The sequence below is a fragment of the Condylura cristata genome, unplaced genomic scaffold, assembly GCF_000260355.1.
Source record: "Condylura cristata isolate star-nosed mole 26May11 unplaced genomic scaffold, ConCri1.0 scaffold00026, whole genome shotgun sequence".
Taxonomy (NCBI): domain Eukaryota; kingdom Metazoa; phylum Chordata; class Mammalia; order Eulipotyphla; family Talpidae; genus Condylura; species Condylura cristata.
Window position 1 is genome coordinate 30,878,142 of NW_004567127.1, and position 12,601 is coordinate 30,890,742.

The 12,601-nt window shown below is 49.1% G+C and overlaps 2 protein-coding genes across 5 annotated transcripts in view; one reads left to right on the plus strand and one right to left on the minus strand.

Annotated features, from left to right (window-relative positions):
• CYFIP2 (cytoplasmic FMR1 interacting protein 2) overlaps window positions 1-12,601 on the minus strand; it is a 97,014-nt gene that overhangs the window by 38,989 nt on the left and 45,424 nt on the right. For all 4 annotated transcript variants that reach the window (XM_012730078.1, XM_012730077.1, XM_012730076.1 and 1 more), the window contains 2 exons: window positions 11,166-11,365; window positions 9,616-9,703 (listed from right to left, as the gene is read on the minus strand). In XM_012730078.1, the coding sequence (XP_012585532.1) occupies window positions 9,616-9,703; window positions 11,166-11,365 (288 nt within the window). The remainder of the gene's footprint in view (window positions 1-9,615; window positions 9,704-11,165; window positions 11,366-12,601) is intronic.
• FNDC9 (fibronectin type III domain containing 9) lies at window positions 7,601-8,342 on the plus strand. The gene has a single exon (XM_004689834.2). It carries the CDS (start codon window positions 7,650-7,652, stop codon window positions 8,340-8,342), a length of 693 nt encoding a protein of 230 aa, XP_004689891.1. The 5' UTR covers window positions 7,601-7,649.

The following is a 12,601-nucleotide window of genomic DNA, read 5'->3' on the forward strand; positions in this document are numbered from 1 at the left end:
CACCAAGCCTATGGGGTATGGACATTCTGACTTGATATCTTGTTCCCCAGATGAGACGAGACACAGGCTATAAATCGCTGTACAAGGTCACAGCTGGCAGATGACTGAGCCCTGATGTGAACCCCACTAAGTCTTACTCTGAAGCCCCTACTTTTTACCCCTCCCTACGATAGTGGACTTTGGAAGCTGAGTGCTTTTCTCAGTGATACCCAGGGTGTTAGATAAGGTTTCACTCCCAAACTTAGTTCTGTGTCATTTTCCTACCTCGAACTGTGCAAATCTTGTGCACGAAGTCAACAAATGTGGGAAGACCATGTCTGATATTCTATTAGCAGGAAAACTTTACTGGCCAGGCCATTAGAAGCCCTCCCTGAATTGAACAGGAGCCGCAATGATGCCTGTGGAGGACTGCAAGGATCTCATCTCCCTTTGGAGCCATGAAGGGAAGATTTAATCATGTTTTGCATTAAGTATGTTTTTCTGTGCATTGTGATTCAAGGCTACCCTGACGAAGCACGGCAATTTTAGCACCCTCTCATTACAGGGATACACGAGGGGCACAATTAGAGTGCTGCTTGCCGTGAGGATTCGTGAGGAATTGAACGCCCACTCTTTCTTTCAGCAGGTCGAGTAACAGCTGTGCAGGGATCCTGCACAAACAGGAGGCCTGGGGATGAGGCCAGGGTCTCATATGCACGTATCAATAGTTACTAAAGATTTGTGTGTCCTAGGGTGGGGATGGCTTGGGTCCCCACAAGGGTTAGGACTTCTACCACTGAACTGAGGAAGGACACACCATCTGGTACCAGATTCTGGAATGCACCAAAAATGCAGATTTTGTTGCATATTTAGATTATAAACGTGAGAGCTGGCCACACACAGACTGTGCTGGGCAGAGGCTTCCCCACTGTGGTCTCTGAGGGGAGACTGGGGACAGGGTCCTGGGGCATGAGCACACTTGGGGCTCAGGGTTGGGACAGAAGCACTTATGTGGCCAGTGCATCTTCATGGACGTTTGTCCTTCCAAGCAGCCTCCTACCTCACTCCCAGCCAAGAGGCTTCTAATAACTACTCTCCCTGGGCCTCTCACAGGGAGCACCAGTAGGAAATTATCCAGGTAGATGGGGCTGGCCAGCAGCCCTCCCAGGTCTAGTAGAGGCGGAGAGTAATTCTGGGATTGTTTCACCGCACACAAGGTCACAACGGCCCCCTCCACCCCTCTTATAGACCCACTCAATGCACACAGGAGGCCTCTTGTTGATGATCCTACCCTCTCTCTTGGATTCTGGTACAGACCAGATGCTGGGCTTGGGTTGCTGGTTCCAGCTCAAGAAAGACCAGCATGAAACCAGCAGCAGCCAATGCCCCTGCTAAGTGAAGAAACTCCCCCGGCCCGCCGTACACCACGCCCATGCAAGAGGACACGCATGCGCATGCTGGGAGTTCATGCACACACACCCCCGGAGGGCACCCATCTGACCTGCTGGCTCAATAGGAGGCTGGGCCCTACTGAGAAAAGGTGGGAATATGGGAGCCTGGGCATTTTCTGAAGTTTGGCAAAGAAAAACAGGAATGCAACATGACTTGAGACCTGTAGGAAACTCACTACAAATCTCTACAAAACTCACTAGCTGTCAATCCTGCTAACTTGACTCTGGGTACAGCCCGTGCTTGCCTCAAAGACTACAGCTGACCTTGAGCAACACGGGTTTGAACCCCTGTGAGTCCACTCACCGTACATGTAAACAGACCAGTAGGCTTAGGACATTAGTCAATGCGGCCCATTACATGACGCGCATTTTCTCTCGTGCATGATAATCTTAATACTTTATTTCCTCTAGTTGAATTTATTGTAAGAACACAGTAGACATACTACATAGAACACACAAAATAGATGCTGTGTATGTTATTGGTGAAGTTTCTAATCAACTGCAAGTTACTGGGAGTTAAGAATTGGGGGAGTTAAAAGCTAAATTCAGATTTTAACCTCTTAGGTGCTGCCACCCGGGTTGTTATAGAGTCAGCTGAAATTATGAGTCCTGTTCAGGATGACTCATTTCGAGTGGAGCTTGTTTTAATCTTAATGGCACGATATTCAGGAGACCTCAAGAGAAACAGTCATGACTCAGGAATTAGAGCTGCATTACCACTGGGTAACACAGATGTGTGTATGTTTTTTTTTTTTTAAATAAATCAAAACAGTATTTTAAGGAGGGAGAAAATATAATGAGTTAGAGTTGACAGTTCCTGGCCACTGTAATATGACTGCTATGAGGACTTTTTCAGAAAAGTTGTGAAAAAATTTGTAGAACCATGTAAAATGTGCAATGTTGTGTTTGGGCTTTTTAGTCCTAAGACATCTCTCTCTCACCAGATGGTAAACACGACCAGTCATTCTAAACAATGAGGCCTATTTATTTGCCAAACGAAATTTGCAAGCAATTTGCCTCTCTGTTTTCTGGAATCACAATTGCTGTTTTCAGAGACCCCAAGAGGAATTAAAACAGCTCCTAATTTCCTGTTTTAGTTACAATTTCTCTACTGTTCCTCAAGCGATGTGATTATCATCAGCTTAGGAACACAAACATCCCTGATTCAGGTCACAGAGCTGCGGCTCCCCTCCCTCTGCACAATCACTGCAGGTAAATGAAGAAAACAGCAGTCCCTCCTTATTGGGTAGAGGTCACAGGCTAAGATGGTTTCCAGGATGGAAAAATCCTGAGCTGCGGGTTCAGCTCCACCACCCATGTACCTGTCTGTCCTTTCTTGAGGGGCAGGTAGCTGGAGGGCTGGGTCCCCAACATTCGGTGACTTCCTGGTTTTCTCAACTCAGAGGCTTAAAGGCCCGGGGAGGTGCTTTGTTGACCTGAAGACATGATGTTCCTTTTTATTTTTTTTCCGATTTTACAAATAAAGTCCTTTGGAGTAGGCAAGAGGGAGCACAGGGAGCAACTCTTCTGCGTGTAGGTATCACGTGCACACAAGCACACTTAGAGACGCCATCATTTTTAAAGTAACCTGTCCCCATGCGGTGAGACACAGATAGATGTCCAGAGCTTCTGTTTATGAATGCCGCCACACAACCGTTCCTTGCTAACTGTCCAGGTGTGTTAGTTTTCTGTAGCTGTTGTGATGAATTACATAAACCTCGTGGCTGAACACAGAAATTTATTCCCTCTTAGTTCTGGAGGTCAGTATCCAAAATGAGGACCCGGAGGCTGAAACCAGGGTGCCAGCAGAGTTACACTCCCTTCAGAAGCCCTGGGAAGAACTTATCTGGCCCCTTCCGGCTGCAGGGAGATGCCCACATGCTGCATTCCAACCTTCAGGTTTGTGGCAGTCTGGTGTTCCTCTCTGGATGTGTGAGGCCTCCCTCTCCTGAGAACACTTGAGATGTAGCTAGGATCCTGCAATGGTCCTCCCATCTCACGACCCTTCACTTCGTCCAGTCTGCAATGTACTTCTTTCCAAATTAAGTTACAATCCCAGGTTGCAGGTACAGGACCTATTGTCTTTGTGGCCTACCAGCTCCTGTACCGGGTAAGGCAGGTATAGCTCCCCATTCAGCAGAGGAGGAAGCTAACGTCCAGGGAAGCAAAGTGACTTGGTGTAAGAGAACTATATCAGCTGATGTTCTGTCATCTGTGCCAGTTGCTAAAATAACAAAACTCCCCAGGCTGGGAGGATAAATTATACTGTGTACCTGGGAGTGGGGTCATACAGACATGGGCACTGGACAGCAGCAAGCTGGGTGTGCTGCCGATGGTGTCGTCAGAGGGACTGAAGCAGGCCTCTTTGGTCAGGCCGTGTGGACCCCACTGAGAAGCAAACCGGGATCCTGGGTGGTAACAGCTATGACTAAGGGGTAGGTATGAGGACTGTAATATGGTGAAATTGAGTTCAAAATGTGACTTGGACTGGAACCACACCAAACAGAACACACCAACTTCGAAAGGTTGAAAAACTATTAGAAATTATTAGTGGAATTTAAGGAATGATTTGTGCCATGATCTAGATCACTTGGAAGGCAGCTGTATGGTAGACACTATCAAATTCACTGAAAGAAAATATTTTAAATTTTTGATTCATATACTAATTTCAGTTACCGGATTAAATTGCTAAAGGCTTTTAGCATTTGCTCTCATTCCTGACTCTTAAGGGCTCTTAGGCAGGGACACTTGGACTCCAGAGCAGGGGACTTCCAGAGGGGAAACACTTGCTGACCACATTGTCCAACTGGATCTGGAGCTTTCCCTGCGTCTGCTGGTTACTTTCAAGTGGCTAGATGGGCGCTCTAAGGCCTTTTAGTTTCCTGCCTCCTTCCACCATTCTGGAATCCACTATAACTGCAAAAGCCCTTTCTCTGCCTCTCAAGAGGATCTGACTGTGAGGTCAAGAGCTAGAGTCTGCTCTTGTTGACTATGGCTGACTTTGGCTGGCTCTGGGCCTGGCTGTCCATGGTTGACTGTTAGCTGAAGAACAGCATGAGCAAAACATCAGGGAACCTAAGAGACCATAAGCAACACCTCATTGTGCTACCCACGGGGTGGCTTCTTTCACAGTTCTGGTGACCAAATGCCTGAACTAAAGGTGCTGCATGACCAGACTCCTTCCAGAGAATGCTATTTTGCACCTCGCATCCCCTGTTCTCCCTGCATCTTTCCAATCTCTGCCTCTGTCTTCACATGATGTCGTCCCTCTGTGCGTCTGTAGTAAATTTCCTCTTTTGTCCTATAGACACTCTTCACTAGATTTAGGCTTCCTCTTAAATCCAGAAATATCCATTTCAAGATACTTTAATTAAATATACATAAATCCTACTTCCCAATCATGTCACATACTGAGGCTCTGTGTATAAGAGGAATTGTTTTTTTGGGGGGAGAGGGGGCACTCAAACTAACCTAGTACAAAAGTGTCATAATTGACACAAACTATGTGCGTGTGTAAAAGCTCTTTTTGTGCTTCTAGGTAAGTCTCCAAGTGATCCCACAAAAATCTCCTTGTGATTCACAGCTGTGATAAGACCCAATTATTTATATTAATGCTCAAATTTTGCTCTTCTCACCCCAAACTAGTCCAAGCCCACAGCTTTAGCAAGGATAGAATGGAGACCCAGGGGTGACCAAGTCTTGACAATGCCACAAGAACAGAAACAGACAAAAAAGAGGCAGTGGAGGTGAAGCAGAGGGGCTTGGGGGGAGGGCGCATAAGGATAAATTACTGTTTTAGCTGTACTGTTTTAGCTTATCCAAAGAGGGGCTAGAAGGTGTAAAAGAGAAAAAAAACAACAACAAACTAGTCAATCAGAGAAAATTCAGGGTCCTTGGAAAAGTGAGTTCCCTTCTGAGGATGTTTGCAGGGAATTGTTTGCCTTTTTGCTGTTAAAGGAAGGAGAGCTGCTCTCACTAGGCAAAAACCTTCCCAGACTGGTCCCTGAAAGCATCGTGCGTACAATGCCTGGTGGTTGCCATGGTGAATGATGCTGATCTGAAGAAATGAATAATGTGAGCGTTGGGGGCGACAGTGGGATTACTCATACAGTGGTGAGAAAGATATCAGGAGAGCCCAGAACCGAGGAAGGGAAAAGGCACCATCCCTTCGGCTCTGGTCCAGCCCGCCTCCGAGGGCTGCAGGCTAACCCTCTAACCGGATCCGCGCGAGGATCAGGTAAGGGACATAAGCGGCTCTTCCTGCAAATGGAAATGGCTTTTCCATTCACTCTCTGCTTGGAGGAGGGCCAGGCAGTGGCGATATGAACAAGCTAAAAATAGGGGGGATTCAGAAACAGGAGCAGAGGGAGAAAAATAAATAATGTGACTGCTGTGCTCCTATGCACTGAGGCTGCTGCTCGTGTGCTGGCAGAAAGCTGTTTTAAAAACACCTGCTGCAGAGACCCCAGTCTGCAAAGGCAGGCTGCAGCAGATTCCAGGCAAGTAGGAGGAAAATTTCATGACAAGAAACGGGATTCCACTCACTCCAGATGGAAGGTTTTACAGAGGCCGTTGCCTCACTATCATTAAGGAACGCATTCAGTTCTTTTTATTGAGGCTGGGCAGGTATTTCTAGGGATGTATGGGGTGCTGCGTGTGGTGGAAGGGTGTGGATGAGGAGCCCCACAGATGGAGTACACAGGGGATAATCAGACTCCATCTTCTTTGCAATGACCTCCCTAGAGGGACCTGAGCATGCTCATCTCCCTCTCCTTATTCTCTATTTTTCTGAAAAGAAATTTCCAGCCAAATGAAAAGGAACTAGTCCTTTTCCTGAACATTTTAGTTCACTGTAATTCTCAGAGAAGAAAAAACAGGATTGATAAATTACTCAATGCCATACACCTTCCTGCAGCTCAATTACTCCAGTGGGGCACAAAACATAAGGTTGGGGAAATGGGGTGAGATGGCAGCTTGCAATAGAAATCAGATTAGCTTGATATCCAATACCTGCTAAAATCGGAATTTTTTTTACTGTTTCTGAAATCTGTATTTTTACGTGAGACAGGAGGGACAGAGAAGGAAGCTGGGAGAAAACTACATGAGCACACACAGGAAAAACATGGCTGCCCCTGTATTTTATATCTGGCAAAATTTGGTGAAGGAGAATTCTCTCTTTCCCCAATACACAGAATTAAGGAAAAAATAAAACACTGGAAGCTGGCTCTCTCCTACCAAGTCAAGAGAGTTGGCTATCCAAAGAGGGCTTCCTGACTTGTCTGGAAAAAGAGCAACCCAATTCTGGTAGCAGACCTCATTCTGAAATAAAGTTCTATCGCTAAATCCAACAGCCTTGCATTTGGAAATCCAGCAATTAAACGGCTGTGAGTCTTCCTTCTACTTATAAGCTGACAGACCTCAGATTGCACATCTGTAAAGCGATAGCCCAAGGGGGGGGGAGTAAAGAATAAAGGGAACTGATAATTGTATGTTGAGCATCTGGAGCGACTGCTGGCTAACCGCTGGTGGCTATTACTGTTAATAACGCCCACTGCACATGCAGTATTAGTAGTAGTGCTAAGCTGCACTGGATGCTGACTGCCTTGACATGGTACCTTGTCTCTGAACTCAAAAGAACAAAACACGAGCAGAGGTTTCGAGAAGAAGTCAGCAGCCAGTAAGAGACAAAGCAAATCTCCTCTTGCCCTGAGCAACAGAATTGGGGGACTAGAAAAGAATGGGTAGAATGTTCTAGATGACTAGCTTGCAACACTTGGGGTAGAAGCTGAGGGATTTTAGGTGAAATGTCTGCCCACTCCGAGGTAAGACACAAATGTGGGCAACAACTAGGCAAACTATGCTGATTTCTTCCTCTCTTGCCTTTCTTCTCTTTCTTTGGTGGGTTGAGAACCATGTCATTGTGAAGGATCTGAGCCAGGGCAGAGGAGGCTGGGGAGGCGGGGGTGCTGTGGTGCATCTTCTTTTAGTTCTGAAGACTCACAACTGTGGGCTGAGACATCCCTGGTTTGAACTTCTGTTCTGCCATTTCTTAGTGATGTTCTCAGGAACATCAGCTCTTTGCGCTCTGCTTCTGTGACTATAAAATGGGGCATGGTGGGTCCCATGTGGAAACTCAGTGCATAGTGGCGGTGGGTGCGGGAAATCCATGCTAAAGGTGGGGATGTCACTGTTGGCTTTGATTCTGGTTCCAGAATCAGGATGAACATCGAGGTGGGGAACGTCTCCTATACAGGTGCCATTGTTTCCTGGTCATCCTCGGAGCCCTGCCTGGAGGACTATTACCATATTATGTACAGACCCAATTGGAACAGCATCTTCTCTGGCTATCTTCGCTACAGCTTCCACCACGAGGAGAAGGTACCCCGAACCATCAGCTCCGTGGTGCTGGAACACCTGGCCCCCTCCACCCTCTACTTCCTGTGCATTAGCTGCAAGAAGGCCGCTTCCCCCTACCGGCACTACTGCACCATGTTCCACACCCTGGATAAGAGTCCGCTGGCGGCGGGGAGCTCCCTGGTGGACCCCCAGATCTCCCTCTGGGTGCTGATGGCCATTCTGCTGGCCTGTTTCACTGCAGTCCTGGCCTTCATCTGCCTCCAGTTCTGGTGTGTGCGCTGCCATGAGCCCCGCTGGTCCTACCGGGCCGGCCACATGGAGGAAGCCAATGGGCTGGTGAGATGGCCCGAGGAGGCCCCAGGTCTGGGTCAGCGGGAGGATGACCAGTATGGCTTTCCCCTGGTAGAACTGCCTCGCAAGTGCTCCGGTGCTGGACGGGACGCGGATGAGGATGCGGAAGTTGACCAGGAAGCCAACCAAGAAGCATTTCCGGTGGGCGCCTCGCAGAGGGAGGCTGGTGACCAGCTAGCTATACTGCCTCACTTTGGGAAGTGAGAAGTGAGTAAGAGCTCCTGTCGTGGAGCTTAAAGTCCGCTACAGTAGGTCTCCTGTGAAATTGTGTCTGTACAACAGCCATTTCTCCCACTCAGTGTCTGCGCTTTTGGGGACCTCCCTCAAGGTTGTACGAATGCTCCGGACCAAGCTGCTGGAAAACAGTTCTCCTCCCAACCATGGCATACCTCAGGAGAAGGAGCTTCTCCAGGGAGCACCCAGTTCAGAGTTAAAATTCTGACTTTAATATGAAAATAAATATGATCCAGGGTAGCTTAGGAAGTGCAATTTGCATGACTTAAAAGAAAACACACGAACTGGAGGAAACGCGGAGGTGAAGATAGGTTCTCAGTGTGCTGTCACCACAAGCAGACAGATGCCTGACCTCTTGTGCTGGGGGAGGGTCGGTTGTGTTGGAAAGGGGAAGGCAGTTTTGTTCTAGAGCATTCTCCACCTTTGAGGCAATCACACCACCTTGTACCACATCTTGTTTTTAAATGGGGTCAATGGTGGTCATCTTTATTCCATCACACACACGAATGTTCGCTGTGTTGTATTGTTGACACATTTCTCCTTCCAGTGGTGTTTTAGTTCTAGAAACCCCAAGGTGAGAGAAAATCTCCTTCCTCATTGTGGTTTGGACTTTGTAAATGTCCTCTCTCTATGTAGGCACAGACATGCACACAGGACAACAGAGAAGATGTCTGATGTATCCCCAGCATGGAGACCTCCTCCCAGCATCCAGTTTAGAGTGGGTGCTTAATCTGGGTCTGTGAATGAATGGCGAGGGGAGAAAGGTCGGGAGAAGGGGACCACGTGTCAGGTTTTATGAGTGCTGGATGTGTGAGTAACAAAGCAGCAGAAATTGGGTCAGCCTCGTGTCTCGGCTGGACCCCATTGTCTGGGAGTTCCTTCAACGCTCCACTTCCTGCCTGCACACCCTTTAGTGTGGGGGCTGTCAAGCCCCCAAATCACAGGACAGTACACTATGGACCAACCAAAGAATGCAAGAAGGGTGGCCAGCAACGAGAAGATCGATACCCCTCCCCCTGTTCACCTCAGCAGATTCCCCCATCAAGACCATGCCCCTAAGTCTGTGCTCCCCACCCCTGCTAGTTGTCAGCAAATAAAGGTGAATATACTCTCACTGTTTCCCCCGGGTCTCGCTGCTGCTGTTCCACGCCCACACTGTTTGGCTTTTCTGGATTAGGAGACACTTTTCTATTTTCTTTTGTTCACTAGCATCTCAGAAGTGGGACATGGGTAGGTGGCTTACCTTGGAACCGTAGAGGTAATAAGGCTGGACGTTGGCGGGTTTATCTCTTTGTGGTTCTTGGGTGAAGGGAATGGCCGTTCGGACAAAACTAGCAGAAGAAAAATAGGGGTGAGAGTTAACCCAGTCCTGATGCTGTTATTCACGGGACATGGTGGGGGACCTCTTATGGCCAAGTACAATGACAGTTTCTTAGCTAGTGGCCTTCAAACTCTCCTGGGACACTCCCTCTCAACTCCTTTCTAGAGAGGGGAAGTCAGCCCCCCCCCCCCAACCACAGGCTCTGTGCAGGGCTGATGTCTCATTGCCATGTGCAATGAGGGGGGTTCTGGGAAGAAGAGAAGGCATGGCAGCAGGCTGGGCCTGGAGATGGCCTCCAGGGCTTCCACTCACTTGCTTTCTCGGGGGCAGGGTTCCCCAGACTCTTGTATAAAGGCCCAGATAGCAAATATCCTCAGCTCTGCCAGCCAGATGGGCTCTGTCACCATGGCTCAGCCCTGCTGTCAGCATTGCAAATGCCACAAACACCAGTAAATTCTGGAGTATGGCTGAGTTCCAGTGAAAGCTTATGCGTTTCACATAAGTTTCACTTTTTACCAAATTATGATTCTTCTTTGGATTTCTTTCTCCCTGACCATTTAGAAGCATTCACACCATTCGTAGCTTATGGGCTGGACAAAAGCACATGGCAATGAGACATTGCTTATGGGTCACAGCTCATCCACCCTAACGAAGACTGCTAACAACTCCCAATCCTTAGCGAGCAGGGGTTCATCATGCTAAGTGTGTAGGTTCGAGCACATCTACGGATTCTTCCCAGAGCCTCCCATGCACTCAGCAGGCACCTATTTAAAGTGACCCCGAGGTCACCAGGAGGACCTGGGAATACACCCAGATGTGTGCATGCTTGTGTGCCTGCTTGAACTTGAACACCTGCCTCACCCCTTCCTGCAGGTTTCCAGCCTCCGTGCCTCTCTCTGTCTTGGTTGTCACCATGCAGGTGTTCAGCCTGGTTTGCACACATGTGTTCACATATGTGGATGTCCTGTACAGGTGCCACCAGATCATGCCACCTCCTTCCTCCCACCCTTTCAGGCCCATGAGGGCTCCATCTGACCACGGTGTCTGCACCCTCTTGTGATCTGCCCTAGCTCCTGTGGTAATGTTCCCACCCTGCTTTCTCCATCCATGCCACCTCCTTAGAAACGTTGCCTGGAACTCTCTTCTACAGCCTTCGCACTTTATTACTGCTTATTCTCTGCATCTCAACCCCAGCACCCTTGCCCAGGGGCGAGAGCCTCTCCCATTGTTCTCTGGGCTCCACAGGTTGGCTGCCCTTTTATCTTCCAGCCCTGGGCCTTCCCCCCATCAGCAGTCCACTGTCTGTACCATATTCTGTGACTGTTTGATCCTCTGCGTCCTCCTGTGGCCTGAAGGCTTCAAAGGGGCAGGCAGGGAAAGCTCCTCACCTGCACCTCCACCTCCACCCAGGGCAAGTGTCTGGATGCCATAACCCAGCCCTCCCCAATCCCCTGGCCCAAGAACCCCCTTACCGGTTGGTGGAGCCATTGTAGCAGTAGTTGGGGAGGAAGTCAAAGTTTAGCTCCCAGAAGACGTGCAGGGTTATGCGGCCGTAGGGGGCAGACACATTGTGGTTGGCCTCGCGGAACATGGCATCGAAGCTGTCCAGGGTCAGATGTTTGCACAGCAGCCGGTGCGTGAGTCGGTTGATCTCCAGCAACCACTCCAGCTCCTGCCCAGGGAGAGATGATGCTGCTGAGGTTTCCCGGCACCACTTCATCCACCAGGCCTTTCCCATAGGCCACAGCCCCTCGCCTGCTTCCTGAGTGCCCACAGTACCCCCAACTGTGACCAGAACCCTCGTCCCCAAGGCTTGGACCCATGTGACCTTCAGAGAAGTGGAAGGAGCTGGTGGTGGTGCTGAGGGTGCTGCATGGCCACAGGCCATGTGCAGGGCCCATTTGCATTCCTTAGGGTAAAGGGCAGGCCTGCTCACCTGCCAGTCTCCATACAGGGAGGAACCAGCTTGTCCTTCAGTCACAAGGCTGTCACCAGAGAGGGTGTTTGCCCTGCAAAGGACAGCTGGAGAAGCTGCCAGCAACCACCTGCTAGCTATGAGGTCAGACCAGAGAAAACGTCTTTTAGAGCATAACCATCAAATACTAGTGCTTTTGTAGGTCCACCTTAATTGTGCCAGCAGTAACCGTAGCAGATAATCCTTGCACAGATTAATGTCCCAAACTCCCCCACCACACTCCACCCTCAGGCCCACATCACTGCCATCCTTCTTTTACAAACACAGGAGCCCATCAAGATTTGAGACAGTAATTTGGCTTCAAAGGCCAGGGCTCCCGAGCTCACATCCTTCCCCACCATATACATAACACCTGCACATGACATGTGCTCGGAAGTGTAAAATCAGCTGGGGCAGAACACCCCCTCCTTGGCCCTGGTCACTGGAACCCCACCTCCAGCAGCACGGGAGCACAATCATCTTATCTGGAACAGCAGACCCTGGAGTTTGCCAGGGAGGGATCATGAAACTCTTCAGTCTCGATTTATTATCCTGCTGCTTCCCAATTACTGCCTTCTATAAGAATCGAGGTACAGTCCAGTGCAGAGAGGAGGCATCTGCTTTGTGATGTTCTGGAACACCCCCAATTGCTTTGGTTAAGCCATCTGCGCCATCTCACAGAGGGAAACTGAGGTTCAAGGGTTAAGGAACTGATCTAGGTCACACAAGGACTGTGGCTCTGCGCTTAGCAGGTAAATTCAGCGCTTCTGGCTCCCAGCATGTGTGTCTGGCCCCAGGGTGCACTGTCCAGAATAAAGAAGCAATTGGTAAGAAATCCTTGGAAAAGAAAGGTTGGTTTTAAAAAACATAAAAACTAAAAGAAGTTTGCAAGGTGGTTCCCCCAGAGCAGGGCCGGCTTAGAGGGTGGGGCCTGGCCTCAGTGTAGGTCACAGG

Coding starts and splice junctions, on each gene's coding strand:
- FNDC9 (XM_004689834.2), top strand. CDS start 7,650: ATGAACATCGAGGTGGGGAACGTCTCCTATACAGGTGCCATTGTTTCC.